Raw genomic sequence first — 22,874 nt, forward strand, 5'->3', positions numbered from 1 at the left:
TTGTGGCCGTCTCCAAACGAGTCCATTATGTTTTTGTCTCGACTATTTCTACTTTCATGCTTGTAATCATTTTGTTACTGATGTAGACGATAGCTTTTGCAGCCCAGAAATTAATCATAGCTCGATCCATGTTTTTATTGCTGGTATTTTCTCCATTTTGGTCGGTATACACTTACTCCATGTCATTTTCCCCTAAAATAAATTTGATTTTTCTCTCTTAAAAAATATTGATATGCCGTGTGAGTACATGTACTTAGGGCTATGATACATCACAACTATTGGGCTTTACTTTATACATTTTTTTTAGTCACATCCTAGCTAAAATCTTTAAGCCTGTGAACTAGAGTTGGAAGTTAATTTTTGGTTTAGGAATTCATACCTAATTAGCATGATAATTAAAAGGTGGATCCCCCAATAAGCCACTTAGTTCTAAATGACGATGATGATTATTTGTTTTGATATTTAGATTGATTTTTTTTATGAATACACCTGAAGATACTTATGTCTCCCCTCTCTCTTATCAACACACACACACACACACATATATATATATATATATATATATATATATATATATATATATATATATATATATATATAATATTGAAGTTTTTCACTTATATAATATTAATAATAAAATAAGAATGAACAAAAATAATATTTCATTCATTGAAAATAGATTTTAAGAGAGTATAAAATCAACCAATTTATTGTTACTATTACGAAGAAAAATACATTTACCATCCCTGTAATGTCTTCTTAAATGACATTCACACATTGTTTAATTTTTATTGATAATTGTTTTCACAAGCATTTATAGGTGGAAAAACATAAGAAGGAAGAACACAAACAAATTTGTACAAGTGTTTACGAAGAAATTTATCTAAATGGGGCCTTGATAAAGTGATCTGACTCACATCCTCTTTCTTTAATGTGAGTGACGCTTAAGAAAAAACTTCAGGAGGGTAAATGTAAGTTTTCCTTATTATTATCTGATTGAATAACAACATAAAAAAATATCTAAGAACTGTTTAGGTAAGTCGTCTCCTTTTTAATTATTATTATCTGCTACATGCATGATTAGGTATTCAAATTGAAGCATAAACATTATAGCGAATATAATAAAAGCCCATATCTCATTCTTATTTTATTAATACTGAATTTGTTTGATAAGTTCCTCATGCTTCAGTATAACGCTGGCTCAAGATGTGTGTGTTAAAACATATAGCCAGCAAATTGGCAATTATTTGGTCATGCCTAATGATCTCTTGGCAGTATCCACATCCCTTCTTCAGTTCCTTCTTTGAGCTTCCACTCAAATTCCTGAACCAGTCTAAGTCTACCAATTGCTGTGCAAGCTATCAACATTGCCTGAAGAGCCCCTGTAGACACTCATTAGGGTCATATTTCTCATCAAGAAATCTCTTAGAGTGTGTTTGGATGGAGAAATTTAAAATTCTGATAAATTTAAAATTCTGATAAATTTAAAATACTTCAATTGAAATTCTTTTATTTTCAAAATTTTGTGTTTGGATAAACAAAATTAAAATTATGAGGATGAAAAAAATGAATGAAAAAAAAAAGAAAAATTATGGTTGGTGTGCTAGTTATACGTGTTCCTCTATGCTCACATCCGATCGATATATTTTAAGAGCTCATACTGTGTTTTTTGGAGAAGACTGTAAGAAGATAATTTCAATTTCTCACATTTTAGAAGGAAATTGAAATTCCAGATATTTAGTTGTTTAAAATTCTGTTTTAAAATTCCAAAATTTTAAATTCTTCGTAAAAAACATTCAAACAATAAATTCTAAATTACAGAAATTCAAATTCTCTGATAAATTACTTTTCTCAGTTAAAATTCTCTATCCAAACGCATTCTTAGGCATCCACTGCTGAGGATTTTCCCATTGATTCTTGTCCATGTTACATTCATAAATGTTATATTATAGCTACCTGTTAGTGTTAACATGAGCCGGTCAATTAACATTGGTTCTAAGATAATCAAGCATATGATATACAACTAGGAAGAATCTTATATATAAGATGCATGACATGGTAAATGTAGAAGACCAGTTAATCAACCTGCCTTCCAGTTGGGTATGCTGCACTATGCTTCCTTTAAGTTTCATGGAAGACAGCCCCCAAGTATGGTAGCTTAGATAAGTTGTCTTCAGTAAGCTTTTTATTTCCACACACTTTTTGGATCTCCTCATGCAGACGGTCCTTCATAGTTCATACGACACAAAGGAAAAGAGTGACAAAAAAAGACTAATTGAACAGACCAATAGATTGTCTTTAGCAAGTTGATACATCATACATAGCCCACTCTGTTGTGACTAATATGTTATCTGATGACTCAATATTGTTCTTCTGTCGGGTCAGCTCTTTTGCTTAAGTTAACAGGAAATCAATATAACAATTTAATTTCTTCCTGTGACATTCCAAAAAAAACAACCGAATTATGTATCTGTTGCAGATTTGCACAAGAAATTCATACCCATACATACCTTTCCCGAAGCAATTCTCTTCTTCTGCTCATCAATCAAAGCCTCCATCACTACATTCCCGCCGAAGTGCAAATTAGATCTGTATTTTCATCTCTAAGCTCTTGCTTGGAAAGAAATCTCTCCAATCCACCTGACACCTCAATTGCACCTTCCACTAGAATCTTATGTATGTCATCTTTTGACAAACTACCACCAAGCTTCTCCACATAAATGGATTCTACATTGCTTCCCACGCTCTGCAAATTCCTCCATGTTCAAGTCTTGACTCTTGCAATTGTTATTATAGTCTCAAAGATATGTCTATTACTTAATTCTTATTTAAGGAGTGACTCACTTGCTTCAGTGCTAGTCCAAATAGTTCAGATGCAAATATTTTCCTAAAATTAACAGCTGAAGTAGAGGAGCTCTTCACATGTTCATTAAACTACCTTGAAATATTTTCCATCATGGCTTCTCTGAGGGGACAGTGTCGTTTCTGAATTTTTAGAGGCAAAAAAACAAAGAAACTTCAGAGGAACCACAAAGAGAGAATATACTCAAATAATCTCAAATTACTAGAATGTTGTTAGTTGTAACCAACCTGTGCGTTGGATCCAAGAACGTTTGAAATAATAATATGCTTTTTGACCATTTTGTGAAATTCATTGTAGTGGGCTAGTGGCTAGCAGCCACCATGCATTTATCAAAAGTCAAAGTCTTGAGTGCAGTTGATATCTGCTTGTTTGACATGGATGAAAATGTTGTTACCATATCCTAAAATAATAATGAAAAGCTTAAATTATAAGATCAAATCAATTACAAACAGAATATGTTTTTACTTCTGGTTAAATAAGTAAATATGGTTTGTTTCCTATAAAAGTTAATAAAGAAGAACAGGTGTATATGCCAGAAGTTGGTTGTAGAAAAATGATAAATTTTATAATCATTAGTAATGGCAACCACAACCTTTATCTGCCAAACAAAGGTAGGAAACAGTAGTGGATGTGGATGTGGGCTTGTGGTTTAGTGAGTTGTAACCTCCTTGGCAACATGGATAGAGTTTACAACAGTGACAGTGAAAGCACCAGTTCTGATGGATAAATAGGCCCATATTTCTCAGCTAACCGTGTGAAGGTTTTGTAAGGTTTCTTCTCCTTCAATTGCATTTTGCCTTGGTGAATATATTTTTCTTCAATTTCTTTTTGGGATTGAAGGAGAGTGTACTTTAAAAGATAAAATGTAATAATAGTTATTAATTAAAAAAATTAATGATTGGGATTAAAATTAATTTTGTGTTGTTACTTATGTATTTGATTTTATTATAATGTTTATGACTATTTTCTAATAAACAATTAATTATAAAATATAAATTCTTATATTTTCTAAACTGGACTTTCTCACTTTGGGAGAGCCAAGTCCTTTTTTGGTAAGTGCTTGTCATCATTTTACGCATGGCTTCATTTTTCTATTTCAACTTTTATTTAAAAAAATGAGGACTTCTATTCTTGGTATATAAGAATTGAAAAAAAAAATAATAAAAATAAGGAGTTCTTGATATAATTAATAAATTTAACTGAAAATTTAATGTTGAAATATTTTCTCAGCCAAAAAGGTTAAGTTTTTGTAAGTAGAAAATTAAGCATTGACATTATGTTGGATAATTTATTTTTTCTTAACAAAAATAACACTAATAAAATAATTTAAAACTTTTTATGGTAGTGTATATATATATATTGTAGAATTTGGGACAAATAGAAATTTTATCTTAAGTGATGAAACTTAACCAAATAAATCAACGGTTAAATTTTACTCTTGCTCTTTTTTTTTCAGTTTGATCCCTTTATTTTAAAAAAAAAATAATTTCATCTTTTTATTTTTTTTAAAGCAATTCAAAATAATCATTCCATAAGGTTAAGGGTAACAACATTTTTTTAATTAGCAGGGTAACACCATTAATAATTTCACGGTATTCACAGTCAAAAATTGTCACAAAACAATACGTTAAAAAAATATTTTCATACGTATAATTAACAGCTGTAATAATATTTAAATATTTACAAACACCGCACGTATCAAATTTTTAAAAATAAATTACAAACAAAAATTTGCTATTGACCATCTACCAAAAAAATTCGACACAGCCCAACACTACAGGCAGTTGGCAATATTTCACTTCACGTAGCAATATTGAAGAACCAATTGCATACTTCAACGAATATAACTCACATTTCCACCTTTTCCTTATAGAAGTTATAGTTCATAACTGATCTTACTCCAACAAATTTCTAGTCCCTTGATCCGGAAAAAAAAAAAAGAAAAGAAGAATTTTAGCATACTTTAAAAAAAAAAAGTGTTTGGTTCAGCCATTTATAAAAAAGATTCAATTTTTATGGGTTGAGGATTTAAACAGTTAAGTTTATGAGTTATTTCAAATACCAGAAAATCGTATATGTAAATGGGGAGTAATCCTTGCCTGTTATCAAAATCTTGACCTCCCAAATGAGTGTCCCCAGCAGTGGCCTTCACTTGGAAAATAGCTTCCTGGATGGTGAGGAGGGAGACATCAAAAGTTCCACCACCGAGGTCGAAGATAACCACATTCTTTTCGCCACTCCTGGAAGCCTTCTTGTCTAATCCATAGGCAATGGCAATGTCAATGCCCTTACCTTCAGCAACAAGGTATAAAGGCATTAGTGAATGCCAATGCCCTTACCTTCTGTCTTGGAAGCCATTGGAATGAATGAATAGAGAGAATCCAACAAGTTAAGTTGATTGCAATGCAGAGGAATGTTGAGGAAGTAAGATATAAAGGCAACAAAGGAAGGATCAAGACTAAAAATTGGAAGAGGCTGTTGTTTTCACTGAAACTTCAGCAATTTGAGAGAACCAACCATAATTGATATTAATTGGTAATAATATTTTAGCATTAAAAAATCGTATTAATTGGTAGTTTTCAATGAAACATGAAAACTTTTATTCTAAAATCACTCAAAATAAATTATATCAAGCGAATAACTTTGAATATTATGCCTATCAATTTTTCAACCACCATCATTAATCATTCAATAATTATAAGTAATAATAATTTTTTTAATAAGTAATGTATTTATTGTTATTCTTAATCTATGTAAAAAGGTTTTAAACTTTAGCCACTTTTGAATGAAAAGAGTATTTATTTATATTACGTACAATTATGATCAATGTTTATCCTTGGAAAGAGATATTCTTTGAGATACAAAATTATTTTTAAAATTCTAAAATTTATTTAAAAGAATGATTCTTCTCAATAAATATTGTTTGATTTTAATGATTATATATTAATATAAAATAATTTTATATTGTCATTTAATCATAAGTTATTATATTTAATAATTTAATTGAATTTTATGATAAATATTTTAAAAATTATTGGATATATTGGATCAATATAATGTAATATATAATTAATAATTGGATAAATAGAAGTAATATCATTCGTTATTTTTTCAATTTCATTTAAATTTCAATACTAGTTTAGTATTCCACTAATTATGTTAATAATTAATTATTAGTCTCAATAAAATTGTCATTTTATAGAAGAGTAACCATTACTCTCTTTTTTCCATTTTACATGTATTGCTTAAAATTTAGACATTTATTTCTCTTTCTTATAATCATAGTATTTTCTCAATCATTTCTAAACGTTTAACACCAATCCAAAAAGAGAGGAATATACAAATGAAAACTGCTCTTGTTGGCACAAGTTGAATTCTGGTGATTTGCTTGCAAGGACTTTAACGCTTCATTTAAAATCAAAATTTTATTCATTAATAAATGGAGTGTCGATCACAGCCAAATAAAACCCCTGGACTTGGCTAGAAAAAGGGAAATGCAAAAACCCCACTCTCTTCAAGTAACCAACGCAGCCCATTACTCTTTATTATAACTTAATCTATAGCTTAATTAATTAAATATAATATTCATGTAATCGATTAATTTATTATTATATTCTTCCAATTAATTTAATTGTCAACTAAATATTTGCTTAAATTTCAGTTAATTGTTTTCACTCATATAACAATTCTTAATCTTTTTATTAAACCTCTTCACAGATCTTATTTTGATTTATGCAAAAGTTCTTAATTTATTTAATTTCATAATATTTTCCAAGTTAATTTTTGTGACTATTTTGAATTACCTTAATTTAGCACAAATATAATTGTACTACAATTATTTAAACTGTGAGTCAATAACAATAGGAAGAAAAAAAAATGCAACTTACTAGCTTTGATTCTACTCAAAACCTCAAATAATTTGAAAACGGAGTGCATTAAAAGTTCACAAAACACATGATTCCAGAAAATGAGTTTTTCTACCAAAATCATTTCAATGGTTCAAACTTAAGGAAAACCCCAATGCATATTTTAGAGGGTACTAAAATAGAGGGGTTTTGGTTTCTCTTGAAAAGTTCGATGAATTTGAATTTTTCGGTCAAAGTGGATTAGAAAATAAACAGATTTGAAAAACGGATCGAAGTCCAAGTCATAAGAATCCAAGGAAAACAGTTGTATTAGTCGATGGACCAACCACCAAAAATAGAAAGAAGATTATAACACGTTACATTATAATAATAATGCATCTCGAAAAAACATGCTGGAGAAATAAACTCAAGAAGACTTATGATAATTCAAAATCATTTGGATTACCATAATTTAACACAAATATAATTACAACACAATTATTTAAACTGAGTTAATAACAATAGGAAGAAAAAAAATATAAATAAGATGTACCAACCTTTTCCTTTTAGAATATGGAAGTCCTTTTTTACAAAGAATTTAACAGAATAATCATTTATAATTGCTCATCAATTACTTTAATGTTATTAATTGATTTATGAATAATAATTATATATAATTATTTTATTAGACTTTTTAATGATATTATAAGATATTGATTATTAATGTAATAGTTATATTATCAGATAATATTATAATTTGGTCAAAGGTTTTGAAGGTGATAATAAAAAAATAATAATTAAATTATTCATTTAATTTCTAAACAAATAAGAATCATGAAATTATAGGAATTAAATAAATATTTTAATAAAAAAAATTATTAATTTTAATTAGTTAAAATTTAGATTAAAGACTAAAAATACAAAAATTACTTATTTTACAAAGAATTTAACCGAATAATCATTTATAATTGCTCATCAATTACTTTAATGTTATTAATTGATTTATGAATAATAATTATATATGATTATTCTATTAAACTTTTGAATGATATAAGATATTGACTATTAATGTCATAGTTACATTATCAGATAATATTGTAATTTGGTAAAAGTGATAATAAAAAAAGTTAAATTGTTCATTTGATCATGTCATGATTATTACTTTTTTAATTTTTAAAAGTAATTTTTTTAGTTTTTATAGATTAAAAATAATTTTTTAATTCTTATAATTTATATTTTAATTATCTAATTCATGTAATTTTGAAAATAATTTTTTTAGTCTTTATAGTTTCATGATTTTTATTTTTTTTAGTTTTATAATTTGGATTAAAAAATTAAAATATAAATTATAGGGACTAAAAAAGTACTTTTAATTACATGAATTAAAAGTAAAATTAAAATATAAATTATAAGGATTAAAAATATCATATGAATTAAAAAAATAAAAATGATAAAATTATAGGAAGCAAATCGAAAAGATTTAGTAACGGATAAATAGTTAAATCATTTCATGAGAAGCACGAGAAGTGTGAAGGAATAGAAGTATAATTAAAAAAAAAAATGAAAAGAGAAAGAGAATTTGAAAAGGAGAGGGCGCGGCTAGATCTGGAAGTGTCCGTTACGTTATAATAGTTGATAAAAATCTGAAATCTGAAATCCTTAGCCCTAATTTGGTCGGAGAAATGGAAAAGTACGAGAAGCTGGAGAAGGTGGGAGAAGGAACATACGGGAAAGTGTACAAGGCTCGGGAGAAGGCGAGTGGGAGCCTGGTGGCTCTGAAGAAGACGCGTCTGGAGATGGACGAGGAGGGTGTCCCTCCCACCGCACTACGCGAGGTGTCTCTCCTTCAGCTTCTCTCCCAATCCATCTACATCGTCCGCCTCCTCTCCGTCGAACACGTCGACAAGGTCCCCAAGTCCCAGAAATCCTCCTCCAACCCCCTCACCAAGCCCATCCTTTACCTTGTTTTCGAGTATCTCGACACCGATCTCAAGAAGTTCATCGATTCCCACCGCAAGGGCCCCAATCCCAGGCCCCTCCCTCCTCCCCTCATCCAGAGCTTCCTCTTCCAGCTCTGCAAGGGCGTGGCTCACTGCCACAGCCACGGTGTCCTCCACCGCGATCTCAAGCCGCAGAACCTTCTCCTTGACCAGCACAAGGGTATTCTTAAGATCGCTGATCTCGGCCTCGGCCGCGCCTTCACCGTCCCTCTCAAGAGCTACACTCACGAGATCGTTACTCTCTGGTACCGTGCCCCCGAGGTTCTCCTTGGCTCTACCCATTACTCCACTGGGGTTGATATCTGGTCTGTTGGCTGCATCTTTGGTCAGTCAGTCCACCCTCTCTCTCTCTCTCTCTATTCTAATTACTTTTTGAGTCTTTGGATCAATGTTTGCAAAATTGATTTTGAATTTAATGGATTTTAGTTAAATTTCATTTTGAAGTAAGTACTGTGATTTGTGTTTCAATGTCTTTATTCCAAAAGTAAATTGGTAGTCAAGTCAAATTCAGTGTAAAGCTTTTGATCCAACACAAAAGTTATCTAAAATTGTTTAGTTCAAAATCTATTATTATGGACTCATCAAAGCAGAAATAAACGTGGGTGTTTGGAACCCTGATGTAAAGAGAAAAAACCATGTTAATTTTGCTTAGGGGGAAAACTAGAACCAGTTGAACTAATCTCATTCAAAATGTAGAACCAAACATGTTGTTTACTTCAGCATTTACCTAAAATTATGTTAACTAGTATTTCAACATGATTCTGGCTGAACCATCTAATGTGCACTCCCTAATCAATTCCTTGTCCTTTTGTTTGTTTCTCTGTGCAGCCGAAATGGTGAGGAGGCAAGCTTTGTTTCCGGGGGATTCTGAGTTCCAGCAGCTCATTCACATATTCAAGTATACCTAAAAACTTTTTTTTATTTTTTATTTGTGGATAGATTAGTAGTCACATTTCTTATCTGCCTTCTCATACTCTGTTGATTCAACTACGGTGTTTCCTAATTTTTTTATCATTCAAGGATGTTGGGAACTCCAACAGAGGAGAATTGGCCAGGAGTTACTTCTCTGCGTGATTGGCATGTGTACCCACGCTGGGAACCTCAGAGCTTGGCAAAGAATGTGCCTTCCTTAGGACCTGATGGAGTCGACCTTCTTTCGGTTAGTATTTCTATTTTTATCTCTTAAATGCTTTATGCTTCTCAATTCATATCCCTTCACATAAAATGCATACACATATATTCCTACAACAGAAACTTCAATCTTAATGTTGAGGATTCCCCATAGATTCTCTGTATCCTAGCCATCCAATAAAATCAAAATGTTTTCGTTTGCATTTTAATGGGAGGATCATACTCCAGAATAAGCAAAGGCAGGACTGGCCTTTGACTGCCTGTGTGACATAGGTGTTCTATTTCATTTTCATTTTCATTGCAATGTATGTTTCCCCCCAAATTAATTAGTAAACAGGATGATAATACAATGATGCATTGCAGCTTATCTTGGGCTGTGAAGTAACATTAATGAAGTATAGATCTGAAATTTTGATGCAAATTTTGGGTTATGTATATACCTTAATACTTCAAATACCATATACCATCTCTATTTTGGGTTTTTTGGCGAGCACAAAGTCACTAGAGGCATATGTGAATGAAATGGATGACATGGTTTCTAGTCCTATGAAAAATGGATAGAAGGAGTTCAAGAAAAATGTTAGAGAAAATTATTACAGTAACAAAGATTTCATAATAAATGACATCCTTGAAAAATTAGTTATAGATTGACCCCCAATTACATGTTAACATCTTTGTAACGTATCTCACTTGGCTGGTGTTTGTTATATGCCATATACTTGAATTAGTTTTTAGATTGAGCAGAATCACATCGTATCATATCTACTTGGCTGGAGCTTGTTACATAATATAATACCATACTTCAAATAACTTCCATACATGCTACATTCACTTTCCCCGTTTTCAACAAAAAAAATTTTCACCTGCAGAAAATGCTCAAGTATAATCCTTCTGAGAGAATATCTGCTAAGGCAGCACTTGATCATCCATACTTTGACAGTCTTGACAAATCTCAATTTTAGTTGAGCCTCTTAGTCAAAAGGTATTATGCAGAAGTGTCTGTCAAGCAGTATTATATAGCAGTCGATGAAAATTATTCATGGCATGGTGTTTATTTAAAGATATGTCAAATGCAGCTTGTGTAATATTTCGTCATCATCTTGGTGATATGAACAGGTCACTCTTGAAGGGTAGTTCATGGTTGCCATGGTCTTTGTAGGACCCTTGAAGAACTTAATGCTCCTCAAAAGTTGTATTTTCTGTTGAAATTGAAAGGGATAGTCTATGACTATGATATTAACTATCTTAGTGCATAATATCTTATGGTTTTAGGTTGGTTGTATTTTCTGTTGAAATTGAAAGGGATGGTCTATTCTATGACTATACTAGTAACTATCATAGTGCATAATATTTTATGGTTTTAGGTGGCCGTCAGTGATATTTAAAAGGCGATTTTTTTTAATGATTGCGGAGTAAAAACAGACCACAGGAAAACAGGGAGACATTAACAAATTGTTGTTAGAAGACGGTTTTATTGGTGGTGGCAATACTAATGGTGGTGGGAACAACTATAATATTGGTGGTGGTGAAGACAGTTGAAAGGATGTTATTAAATGCAGAAAGAATATGCTCTTTTTAAAGTTAAATTAAGAACCATTTTAACTTTATTTTTTACAAAATGTATTTTGTTTTAAAAATTGTATTTAAACATCAAAAGCCAAAAACTTACCGACACGCCAAACGGGGCTTAGTAAATAATAAACCTATTCTTTTATAAGTTAACTAACAATTATCTATATTTTATAAAAAAAAATCCAAGAAATTTTTCTTTTGAGGATTGATATTCTTGAAAAAAATAGTCTAGTTAAAAACAGTATTTCTGTTTTCTAAACGCCAGTTTAGAGTCATACACATCGGGTAAAGAATAAAGAGCTTGTTACAAGTACCCATTTGGTCCGGGTTTAATTGTAACGCTAGTCGTAGTTGGAAGTAAAAGAAACAATGCTTCTTTTGGAAATTCCAATAAATCTAATGACCATTGGGGGACCAATCCTTCTCAAAGCCGCAGACGGACAGAATATTACAACATCTTTTATACCAAGGGAACGAATCCATTTACATTTCAAACCTTCCTTGTTTTCATAAATTATAGTTTAAAATACAATGATTTATCAAGTTAAAAACCTCATAAATGTCAAATTATTCTAGTAATTCTTTATATGGCAAATATAGTTACGTATATATGTGGTCCAAATAGAAAATTGAAAAAGAACAGGAAGGTTTTGCTTGCTGACGCTGTTGCTTAAGTCTCCTTTGAAGAATTGCATCCTCCATAATGGCGTCTATTATACTATCAAATTTCCCTGTTCAAGCGAAACTGCATGACTCCTCAGCAAATCCCACTTTGGACTGTTTGGTATCATATATTACCCTTTGGTTCCTTTGCTGATAATTCCCAATAATAGCAGTGTCATATGCATCAGAAAGACTTGCAAGCGCCAAGCAAACTTGCGAAGCATCCTCTTTCACAACGTAGAATGTGCCAGTTGCATCCACCTTCAGCTCAGCATTGCCCTCAAAATGCATACTTATGGTAGGTATGCTCACTTCATCATACCCAGTGAGATTGAAACAAGTATCCAAAATTGAAAACCCTGGTGCTGAAGGGAAACCCGTGAACTGTTTCAAGAACAATGCCTTCAATGCCTTGTACACAGATGAGGGCAGTCTTGTGATCACTGTGCCGGAATCAATCAAAACCCCACCATTGCCAAAGCTTGGAACCTGCAAAGCCACGCCATCAACATCTATGCCAGTGAGATTGAGAATATAGAAGTTGGATAGCTGTGGATTTGGAAGCATTCTGGTGTAAGTGATGGGAGTAACGTTCTTGAAAACTGAAGACTCATTACCCATAACTAATGACCCAGAAGCACCAGATTCTGTCGTTGGTAAGCAGTATGAGAAAACTCCTCCAAATGTGGCATTGGTTTGAGATACCAATGAGAGGTAACTTCTTCCCAAGCCCATAAGACCAGAGACTCCTCCAAATAGACCTTTGTTGTTCCTACCACAACCAAATACAAAATCACTCACTGAAACACCTCCAAAACTAAGTTGTTCAACACCTAGCTCACCATTAGTGTAGGATCCATCACCATAGTTAACCACATAGTTGCAAGTTGATGGATTACTTCCACATGCTCCTGTGTTTCCTGTGGCAAATTGAAGAGACTGGCAGGTTGATGAATTGCATGAAACTGATTGATAGGAAGAGGAGGTAGAAGGTTTGAATATTGGTCCTTGTTGATTATAACATGACATGCAAGGCTCACATTGGACCCAGGTTAAGTCGCTTCCAGTGTCAATTATCACAGTCATATTCGTACTACCCAATCCCATTGTCACTATGTAGTTTAAGGTTTGCAAGTTTATACCAGAAGATAGTGGTATTTGGGTTTGTGAAGCTTCTACATTATGGCTGGAGACTACTCTTCGAATTCTGTTTTGCATTGAACGAACGCGAAGATCATCTGATATTAACTGCTTCTGAAGCCTTCTGTTCCAATCAATTTTCTTCTCTGAGCAGTGTCCTCTGTCCTTCATTTCCAGTATAATAGCACCTTTCTCCTTTCCTGAGAATTCAGATTATAAGGGATTTCACTTCTGAACTAATAAAACCATAGAGGCTTATACTTTTAATTTGAAGCACACTTTACAATAGAAAACATAATATTATCCAAAGTGATATTAAAGTCAAGACATGCTTTGTCAAAGGCAGTAATCTCTTCTTTAAGACTTTGACAAAGAGAGAGAGAGACCAATGATGAGATTTTTCTTTGTCTTAGATGCTAACAGTAAAAATAAGAGTAGTTTTCATGAAGTATTATTAGATCCAAAGAGAAACATGACACAAAGCTCAGAAAAACAAGTTGGTGTTATTAGTTTTCAGCATTCCCGCTAAACTCACTTGATTCCGGGAGGAGGCAAGCCTGCTGGTTACCAAGTTGGTGTTTCTTCTGCAACGTTTGCACGTTGAATATCTTCTTCTCTTCAAAGGAACTCACTCCGTTTGCATTGATGAGGAGGCACAGAGAAAGAAGGGACAGAAACAGAAAGAATGGCAACATTGCCGGTGCCATAGCCATTGATGGAAAAGAATGTCGGAAAAGTTAAAAAGGAAGCTAGCAAGGGAGAGAGAGTGAGTGGAGTAGGAGTGTTGAAGTTGAAGGCCTAATGAAGGATATTGTTAATTGTGAGTAGTGTATTTTAGCATGATAACAAAAGAGGAAGTGGTGGCTTTTAGACCCCACTTGTGCATGAGGAATTATTGGGGTTTCACGTGCAAATACTCAGAAAAGAAACACAAGTGTTCTGTTTGGTGGGTCGATGGACTTTGAATTTTCAATCATCTTATTGGTCTCTTAAGCCATTTTAGATAAGACCCAGTTCCCTTCAATGTTACAACTTTCCCACACAACATGAGAGCCACAATCCACTCAAATAATACACTAAATTTTTGTAAAAGCTCTGTTGTTCAATTTCCTTAAAATCTAAAGTACATAAATTTATTTTAATTTATGAGAAAAATTAATTAATTTTATTTCCTATAAATATTTATGGAAAAAATTATCCAACCTTAGTGTGTCCAGGGCCTCCTGGCAATGTCTCTTACGTACTGATATGTCTTTTTTGAATCTGGAAGACATGACATGTTCCAATGTCTACTAGCTCTGGCTTTATTCTTTTTCTACGAGAAAACAGAAAACGTACAGCCTAATCAGTTTTGAGAAAACGATACGTGAAACAGTTCCACTTCAAACCAATCAATTTAGTGGAATTTCTTCTGGACTTTATAGTGAAAATTGATGTGTTATATTTGTTCTTCCGAGACATAGGCACTTGTGAATCAAAACCGAGTTTAATTTTCTAGATTTCTGCATTCTAACAAAATCAATTTAATATTGGTAGCTTTATATATAGTATATTTCTCTAGCCTGATTGTCTTTTCCTATAAAATATCCCGTGGCACTTTTTGTATCAAACTCAGAAATATATATATATAGGTATGGAGCAGGCAATGTCTTTTACATATTTTCTTGCACACAGGACATATCAGTAGGTATGGAGCAGGCTATGTCTTTTACATTCAGCAAAGACGATTTCGGAAGAAAAAAAATGTAAATTTCTAGCTGAAGTGTTGGAATGTCAGGAAAAGTAGCACACCTAGGATCTCTAATTGATGTAAGCATTGCATAACTAGTCAGTTGTTTAGAAATGATTAGCAGTTTGCTTTATTTTTCGATTGATTTAGATCAATACCATATTTAGTAGTGGTGATAATAACTGTAGGGTGAAATTTTTTAGCACATCTTACTTCAATTATTTTTGTAATCATAGTCTAGTAAGATTATTTGCTTTGATCACACTTGTCTAAATCAGTTCTGTTAATGGTCATACATGAAACAGCATATCCGTGTAAAAAAAAAGTTAAAATGTAATTATTATTTTCTTATTTTGTTAGATTTGTAATTATGTTTTTTTATTTTAAAATTAAGATATTTCATCATCTTATTTTAAAAATATGTAATTTTAGTTCTTTCATTTTAAAATATAGATATTTAATTTTTTTATTGTAAAAATTTTACAATTTTAGTTGAGTTTTCTATTTTATCTACGTTTTATTTCTTTTTATTCGACTAAACCTTAAATCTAACATATTTGTTTAAGATATTATTATAAAATAATTTAATTAAATAAAAATAAGAAAAAAAATGAAAGGTAAGCAAAATTAAAAATTAAATCAGAATTATTAAATTTCTAAGATAGGAGAATCAAAATTATATATTTTCTAAAATATAGAGGCTAATGTTTATATTTTGAAATTGGTGAACAAAAATTATAGAATTTTTAAAATAAGAGGATCAAATATCTCAATTTTAAAATAACTAATCAAAATTATGAATTGAGTAAAATAAAAGAAAAACAAAATTACATTTAATTGCCATCTAAGTTGCTACTGCTGAATTCCTTTTAAGTCCAGAGTGATGGCCGTCAATATTACTCTGGTATGCATGTAATTTTGTTAATATCTTTTGATTTATTAGTGCTTGTCTAATTAATACAATTTTGTAAATGGTCACAACTTATATAATACCATATCTGAAATAAATCCAATCGAAAATTGCCGTCATGGAAGGGATGAGGGAGACCGTTGAATTGTGAGATACTTATGTTTTAACTGTAATGAAAATGACTCATATAAAACTGTTTCTATTTTTTATGAGTGGTAAATACGTTAAGAAATAAAATACGGTTGCAGCTAGGGTTTATACTGAATAACTCTTGTGGCCTAAGGATTGTGATTGGGGAGTGGAAAATGGTTGTTGTTTGCGTTGAAGTTTGGTTTCCACGGAGCCTTTTTAACGAGTGATGCCAGTGTTTATTTAGGAAAGAACTGGTGGATTGTTCTTATGAATATATGTATATTTAATTTAGAACTTGCTTTTTTAGGTCCAATGTCATTTTGAGATAGCTAATGGCGGCTAATTCTTTAGTCCAACTTGCTAAGCATTGAGGCACTTGGATTTGGCTAGATGATTCTCCAGACTTTATTATCCATCTCTTATCTTTCTTCACCAATAAAATATTTTTTCCATTTTTCAAAATAAATAATTGAACTAATAACTTGATTATATTTTTTTCTCTCTATATAAGTATGTTTTTCATAAACAATCTTATTTAAAATACTATCGGACACTAAATATTTATAAATTTCAGCAAAGATTAAAACCTTAATTATACTAGTAACAGTATCATGAAGATAACCAAGTCAAGAACCTAACTCATCTAACATAACTTTATATGATAAATATAATTTTTAAGTTATTTTTATAAAGGTCAATATACTTTTTATACATTATGATTTTTTAATAGAAGGCAGTATAAAAACTTTTTATCCATACATTTGCACTTATCTTTGTCACTCGTTCAATGTCTTGTCTTTTTATTTGACATCATGTATTCTGTATTTTTTTTATCTATTTAAATATATCTCAAAAACATTTATACTTGTAGCATTCTTCTCTAATTAAAGTTACCGGCTTCTTTGATTAAGGAAAAAGCATATGCAAGTATGCAACTATATTCATATAAGACATACTTTGGATTTCCATCACCATCGACTTAAGATAAAAAAAGTACCATATTATGATTTATGATGGACTTGGAAGACTTTCCCGAACTATTCTTCCCATATTATACATGTTCTCATTAGAAACTGATAAAAATATCGCAGACTCTGTTCGTTTAAGCCACCAAAATTGTCTCTAGTTATTTTCATAATAAGATACTTAATATATTTCAAGATCACATTTAAACACGTGACCAATTGTCTATTTTAGAATTTATGCAAGTATCAAGGGCCAGCTTGTTTTATGAATAAATTTTTTAATCATGAATAAAAGAGGAAAATAATTTATGCCGTTTTTGTTATGAAAAATAATGAATCTCATGTATGTTTTATTTTGGTTAAGTCATAATTTTACCTTTAAGTAATATTTAATTCCGATGAAAGCAGTAGAAAATATTTATCCTATAGGATATGAATCACTTTTGATGAGAAAAATATTTTTTTATTTTTCTTATCACCCATTATCCTCTTAATATTCACTTCATGTATTTTTTTTTGGATAAAATATAATCATAGGACTGTGATGGTTGTAGTGACATTTTTTGGGCATTGTTTTTCTAAATTTTCGTATGAATTATTACAATTGAACATACTTTCAACACAGTTGTATATTTTTTTAACAAACTTTAACAACAAATTAAGATATTTCAGTAATTATTATATATATTCTTAAAAAGAAAATGTCAAGCAAGCACATGTTTCAAATATTCTCATACATATAAAAAAAGTATTTTCAATCATTTTTAATAATTAATAAAACACTTTTTTATAATATATCCGAGTATAATATTACATGTTTTATTCCTGACGATAATATTCACATAGGATAAAATGTTAGATATTTTGACTTTATAGAAATAACGACAGTCACAAATAGTCCAATATTTGTCCCCATATTTTATGGTTGTTATTTTTATCATCGAACTCTGAGTTACCTAGAGTTATCAGCAGACAACTTTTGGAGGCTGCAGGTTACTCCTTGTTGTGATTCAATCTTATGAAAATAAAAGATGATGTCCCTGCATACTAAACACGACACATTTTGAATGATCTGTCTCTGACATTTATTTTTTGAGGCACAAAATTGTCTGTGGTAACATCATTACAGAATATATGGGGTTGTAGATGGAATTTCATCACTGTGCCAAACACAATCACACTCACACCGACTGAACATTGAGTATATGTGAAAGTGTAGAAAATTGATAGGTACATATTCAAGAAGTGCCTTCTACACAGCTCATCAGCCTCCTACTAGTTTGGTTAAAAATTCTGATCCTCTTAAATAATCCAATCCATTTTGCTTTGGCTGTAAAACATAAAAGAATACAATAAGAGATTTAAAAAGATGGAGGAATGGTCAAAACATTTATCATTGACAGAGTCATACTTCATCTTCCTTAAGAATTTTGAATGTTATACATTTAATTTTGCTTAATATTCTTATTTGATTTATAATTAAGGTAAATTGCAGGTTTTGGTAGGAAAGGAGCTCTTGGCAAACCATGCGTGTTAATAAAATGGAGAAACATGGAATGATTGATGGACCAAAGAAATATTGCAAATGTTGGAGCATTCCGTAAACCAAACGTTGAAATGAAGTACCTTCCAAAACTTGAAAAAGGACGCCCACTTGTAATTTGTATAAATTAATTCGCTCGCAAACGGATTAATATATGTTAACTGTTTTTTTTTGTTTTATATTTGGTGAAAATAAAACAAAGATAAGAGAGGCGTATGATATAACGAATAATATGATGAAAAGAAGTTTTAAATTGATATTATAAAATAATGTTACTAAATAAAATATTTTGCGGAAAAAAATTCCGTATTTGAATGAACTAGGAATTTCAATCTAACAATATTATATATTCAAGAGGCGCATATGAAGTCGGCTACGAATTCTCAAACTTTAGCTAACCTCTTTCGACAACTTGTTCCACTTGGATTTGTTGACTTAATTTTATGAGGTCTAGTTGATATGCCATTTTTCTTTTAGTTTAAGCAAAAGTTCATAATAAATCTTATAGTAATAAGAAGAGGGGGGTGAGACAAGAAAATAAATAAATAAAGTTAAAAATATGTTGTAAGAAATTAAATTCACACACTAATTATTTTTATGTTGAAATTTAATAATTGACTCGAGAGGAAAATATCCATTTTGATTTGATATTGGATAGCAGTGACCATTGACCATGGTTTGGAGGGCGAAGTTTATCCATTTAGGATAGATAAATATAATATCTAATTAACAAATTACATTATCCAGAAAGGCATATATGGTAGGACCCACCTCACGAGCTTACGTGTTCAACCCTCCCACCAGATCCCTCCACCATGCAACTACAACGAAGAAGGTTCATGAACCGGGTCCCACATTTTATCCATTCACATCACCTGATGCCACGTGCCTCCCAGACGGCACCCAACTACGCCGTTTCGCACCGCGAGTTACATTCCTAAATATGCCCACAATAGGCGACAAAAGAAGCACCATATGTGGAGGGCATATTTGTCATTCGGGTCTCAACTTCACCCGGCTGTCCTGCTTTAAATACGGCGTCGTTTCTTACGTGGCACGTGACAGCCTGTCATTGAAGAAAGAGAAGAAACATTGGTATTCCTAAGCGCCCGCCATTGCCAAAGAGAAGAGTGCGAAACAAGAAGAAGAAAATTTCTCATTTCTCGTTCTGAAAATCGGAGTTCAACGCTATTATTATATTTGTGGTATCTTCTATCTGATTCAGCATCATGGTTCAGCTAATGAGGTCTGATACGGATAATCACTGTCTGAAAAAGGTGAAGTTGGAGGTTCAAGATGAAATCCCCCCTCTTCACACTCACAAGCGACCCAAATTGGAATCTCCCCCTAAGGTTTCATATTTTGCGCTAAAGAGTGAATTTTTATCTATTTCTCTGAAGCCCATCATCAATTTCTTCTTTGGGTATTTTGTTTTTGTTTTCTAACTAACTCCCACTTTTTTTTTTTTTTGAAGCAGTGTGGTGCAAGCGATGAATCCATTTCAATCCCACCAGCTTCATACAATCCCTTGGATGAGCCAAGCCCTTTGGGTTTGCGTCTCAGGAAGAGTCCCTCCCTTTTGGATTTGATTCAGATGAGGCTCTCGCAACAAGAGGAATCCAAAAAGAAAGATCAAAAGGCTTCTTCTTCTTCTTCTGTTGCTGCTGCTGCTGCTGCTGCTGCTGATTCTAAACTTAAGGCCTCCAATTTTCCTGGAACCATTTTGAAAATTGGGAATTGGGAGGTACGCTCGTAGTTTCGAAGAATAACATTCAATACAATACAGACAAATATGATGTGATATTGTGATTGATGTGCATATGGTAATTTTTGCAGTATAAGTCTAGATATGAAGGAGACTTGGTGGCGAAGTGTTACTTTGCGAAGCATAAGCTGGTATGGGAAGTCCTTGATGGTTGTCTTAAGAATAAGATTGAAATCCCATGGTCTGATATCATGGCTATCAAGGCTAACTACCCTGATGATGGACCAGGTACGCTCGAAGTAGTGGTAAGTGGTAACAATCATAGACCATCCCCTTTCTTTTTCTTTTAATTGTTATTATTAGATAGATTAGATTTGAAATCACAATTATCTTTGGCACTAAGTTGGTGTTCCTGTTGTTTGTTGTAGCTTGCAAGAAGACCCTTGTTTTTTAGGGAGATCAATCCACAGCCGAGGAAGCATACCTTATGGCAGGCAACATCGGACTTTACTGGTGGACAAGCCGGCATAAACAGGTAGGTGCTATTATATTAGTGCTCTGGTCTTCTTTTTGGCGGTTTTTTACAATGACTCCTTTGTGATGCAACTCTGTATATTGTTATAGGCGACATTTTCTGCAGTGTCCACAAGGATTGCTAGGCAAGCATTTTGAGAAGCTCATTCAGTGTGATCCCCGTCTCAACTATCTAAGCCAGCAGGCGGATTTGGTGTTGGATTCTCCGTATTTTGAACCTGGAACAACTTCAATTCACGACCACATTGAATCTAGTGACGGCTTTGATAGAAAAAGCGAAGAGCGATCTGGTATTTTTGGATTGCAGGATGTGGAGTCAGGATCTGCAGTTCAATCATCTTCCTCAAAAAGTGAACATAACCTTGGTAAAGCTGTTGAAAATGTTTCCCAAGAAATTACCTCACCTAGCTCAGGTAATTGCTGCTCATTTTTTTTATATCATCTGAAAATTTGAATTCAGTATGATGGTAAATGCACCTGTTTGTTTATCCTACCCATCCAACTTACAGCATTTGTCTTGACATTCGTCTATCAACAGGGTATAAGTAAAACCCAACTTTTTTACACTATTTACTGCCTACGTTTATCTCAAATATTACTTAGAAACATGAAAGCCATAGTTAAAAAATGCTGAGTCATTGGTGAAGTTGCATCATATGTGATCCGATATTCTTGCGTATTATAATGTCAAGGGATTATGGCAAAATGTCTTGGACGTTTTAACTCAACCCAACTTCCGGATTGGGGAGGGACATTTTATTATCTCTCACGTGTTCCTTTGGCGGTGAATTGCTATTAATGAACAAGTTTTAAATTGATTCTCAATTTCTTTTAAAATTGTTACCACTGCACTATATGAAAAGGAAATCATTTCGCTGTAGCAATTATTTTGTAGTGTATTTTTTAAAGGTGATATGTTATAACACGCGTTTCTTTTTTATATCATGCATTTCTTACGTCTAAGTAAGGTTTCAACTTTCAACTACTGCCTTATTATATAAAGAATATGATACGTGTGTAAAATGTGGATCATATTATAATCATTCTACATGCCTTGTGTTATCATCATCCAAATATTATACTAATGCCGTGTTTCTCACGCTCAGTGATGAACATCCATGCAATGAAAGATTTCAGGAGTAGAGGAGCTGAAACATTGAAGTTTCTTAGTAATTTGGACCAGATCAAATTGCCTGGACTTCACCCTTCTATGTCAATGGACGATTTGGTTAGCCACATTGGACATTGCATTTCAGAACAGATGGGATCTGACAATCCAAATTTCGCTGGTGACAACCAGTATAGCAGATCTATTCTGGAAGAATTTACTCAGTACTTGTTCAATGACTCTCAACATGCAACTACCTCCGATGAACAGCGTGTCATGTCAAAGGTAAACTCACTCTACTGCCTTCTGCAGAAGGATCCTTCTACAGCAGAAGACATGACCAAAAATGGCAATAGTCTGGGAGATGCAAATGCCTTGTCAAGGGTGAACTCACTATACTCCCTTCTGCAGAATGCAGAAGACGCAATGGCCAGAAATGGCAATGGTCTGAGAGATGCAGATGTGATGTCAAGGGTGAACTCGCTGTACTGTCTTCTGCAGAAGGATCCTTATACAGCAGAAGACACAAACACAATGACAAGAAATGGCAATGGTCTTGATGCAGATGAGGGTGGAAAAGTTGGTGTGAGTAACTCTAACATCACTGAATTGTCACAACCATGCAAAACTAAAGTGTCTGATTTGGAAGTTCAAGCGGATGATGCTTCTGGCTGCAAGCAGGGGGGGACTGGTATGTCCAGGAAGGAATCAGCTGGCGATTTGCTTCTTAATCTTCCAAGGGTGGCATCTCTGCCTCAGTTTTTGTTTAACATGTCCGAGGATTCTGTTAATAAAGTTAGATAGATAGTAACCATCTTTCAAAACTTGCAAGAAACACAAAAGCTATATTATCAACAATGTGAATATTGTATATCTGCAGTTTTACTTGCGTGGGATTCAGAAATTTACATTGATGATGAATCCCGACAGACAGACATGACGGGACACTTTATATTTTCAGCTAAGCAAAAAATAAGTGGGAATATAAATAAATAAAATCCATGGAACGCGTGTGACAAAATCCTTCGTTGGCT

The 22,874-nt window shown here is 32.5% G+C and overlaps 3 protein-coding genes and 1 pseudogene across 6 annotated transcripts; 2 read left to right on the forward strand and 2 right to left on the reverse strand.

Moving 5' to 3' along the window:
• Nucleotides 1-1,865: 1,865 nt before the first annotated feature.
• On the reverse strand, nucleotides 1,866-5,180 carry LOC100808313 (ent-kaurene oxidase-like; annotated as a pseudogene).
• Nucleotides 5,181-8,232: 3,052 nt separating this feature from the next.
• Nucleotides 8,233-11,162, forward strand: LOC100805119 (cell division control protein 2 homolog C). Of its 3 annotated transcripts, none has more exons than XM_041017222.1 (5): nucleotides 8,234-9,033; nucleotides 9,537-9,606; nucleotides 9,729-9,867; nucleotides 10,709-10,821; nucleotides 10,916-11,162. In XM_041017222.1, exons 1-4 carry the CDS (start codon nucleotides 8,391-8,393, stop codon nucleotides 10,799-10,801), a joined length of 945 nt encoding a protein of 314 aa, XP_040873156.1. In that variant the 5' UTR covers nucleotides 8,234-8,390; the 3' UTR covers nucleotides 10,802-10,821; nucleotides 10,916-11,162. The 3 variants fall into 3 exon arrangements, with proteins under 3 accessions (XP_006583080.1, XP_040873156.1, XP_006583079.1); XM_006583016.4 differs by having other exon boundaries at nucleotides 10,956-10,981; XM_006583017.4 differs by lacking the exon at nucleotides 10,709-10,821 and having other exon boundaries at nucleotides 8,233-9,033; nucleotides 10,956-11,162.
• An 862-nt stretch (nucleotides 11,163-12,024) lies between these two features.
• LOC100806197 (aspartyl protease family protein At5g10770) lies at nucleotides 12,025-14,107 on the reverse strand. The gene is made up of 2 exons (XM_003530159.5): nucleotides 13,750-14,107; nucleotides 12,025-13,414 (listed from the first exon to the last, which is right to left on the reverse strand). The coding sequence occupies exons 1-2, from the start codon at nucleotides 13,925-13,927 to the stop codon at nucleotides 12,147-12,149; spliced, it is 1,446 nt and encodes a 481-aa protein (XP_003530207.2). The 5' UTR covers nucleotides 13,928-14,107; the 3' UTR covers nucleotides 12,025-12,146.
• A 5,441-nt stretch (nucleotides 14,108-19,548) lies between these two features.
• Nucleotides 19,549-22,713, forward strand: LOC100808320 (uncharacterized). Of its 2 annotated transcripts, none has more exons than XM_006583018.4 (6): nucleotides 19,549-19,845; nucleotides 19,968-20,237; nucleotides 20,330-20,503; nucleotides 20,627-20,733; nucleotides 20,823-21,145; nucleotides 21,839-22,713. In XM_006583018.4, exons 1-6 carry the CDS (start codon nucleotides 19,723-19,725, stop codon nucleotides 22,642-22,644), a joined length of 1,803 nt encoding a protein of 600 aa, XP_006583081.1. In that variant the 5' UTR covers nucleotides 19,549-19,722; the 3' UTR covers nucleotides 22,645-22,713. The 2 variants fall into 2 exon arrangements, with proteins under 2 accessions (XP_006583081.1, XP_003530210.1); XM_003530162.5 differs by having other exon boundaries at nucleotides 19,550-19,845; nucleotides 19,971-20,237.
• The last annotated feature ends 161 nt before the right edge of the window (nucleotides 22,714-22,874 follow it).

The sequence above is a fragment of the Glycine max genome, chromosome 7 (assembly GCF_000004515.6).
Source record: "Glycine max cultivar Williams 82 chromosome 7, Glycine_max_v4.0, whole genome shotgun sequence".
NCBI classification, from domain to species: domain Eukaryota; kingdom Viridiplantae; phylum Streptophyta; class Magnoliopsida; order Fabales; family Fabaceae; genus Glycine; species Glycine max.